We start from the raw sequence: 676 nt of genomic DNA on the forward strand, positions 1-676 counted from the left end.
GCAAGAAGCTGATTTCTCAGGAAAATGAATCTCATATATGAACCTGCTTTGTTTCAGCACCTGAATTGGAACCAGAATACCCCTTACACGTACCCTCAAATCTACCCTTCAATGAAGCCCCACTCATCCCCCAGCTTACCAGTAAGTATTCTCGTGCCGTCAAGATATTTCGAGACATTTTGGCTTCACGACTGACAGACCCCAAGAAAGAGAGAGTGGAGGAGGCTAGGAGGCAGCAGATGCTAAATGAGGATGTAAACATGGAGATCATTGTGGAGGATTGGGACAGTAAGCAATTCACAGAAGATATCGGTAGGATTAGGACCCTGTAGCGAGATGTTTTGTGTATTGTGGGGCTTGATGTAGGTTGGCTATGAAGGCTTCCCAGTGTAAAAGGGATTTATTGTTATTGTAGCAGGTGTTGTATGCCTGTGGAGGAGAGACCAAACTGAAGTATGTAATAGCTATATGATGTTTAATATAGGTGTGTACTCTTGTGCTAATTAGGTCATCATATTAACAGCCTAGGCAATTCCCCACTTAAAGATTAACTAGAAGTGGTAAGAGAACTTGATTCTTATATTGGCCTTAGTTTGAGCAAAATGTATTTTTGATTGGTTGTAATTTATTATAAATTCATAAGGAACAGTTGCATTTGAAAAAAAAGTTTTAAAGT

The 676-nt window shown here is 39.8% G+C and overlaps 1 protein-coding gene across 1 annotated transcript in view; it reads left to right on the forward strand.

Annotated features, from left to right (window-relative positions):
• LOC119591903 overlaps nucleotides 1-676 on the forward strand; it is a gene marked incomplete at its 5' end in the record, with an annotated part of 20,185 nt that overhangs the window by 3,352 nt on the left and 16,157 nt on the right. Inside the window, 1 exon segment of the mRNA XM_037940656.1 lies at nucleotides 58-141. Coding sequence (XP_037796584.1) covers nucleotides 58-141 — 84 coding nt within the window.

This window comes from Penaeus monodon, chromosome 29, assembly GCF_015228065.2.
Source record: "Penaeus monodon isolate SGIC_2016 chromosome 29, NSTDA_Pmon_1, whole genome shotgun sequence".
NCBI classification, from domain to species: Eukaryota; Metazoa; Arthropoda; class Malacostraca; order Decapoda; family Penaeidae; genus Penaeus; species Penaeus monodon.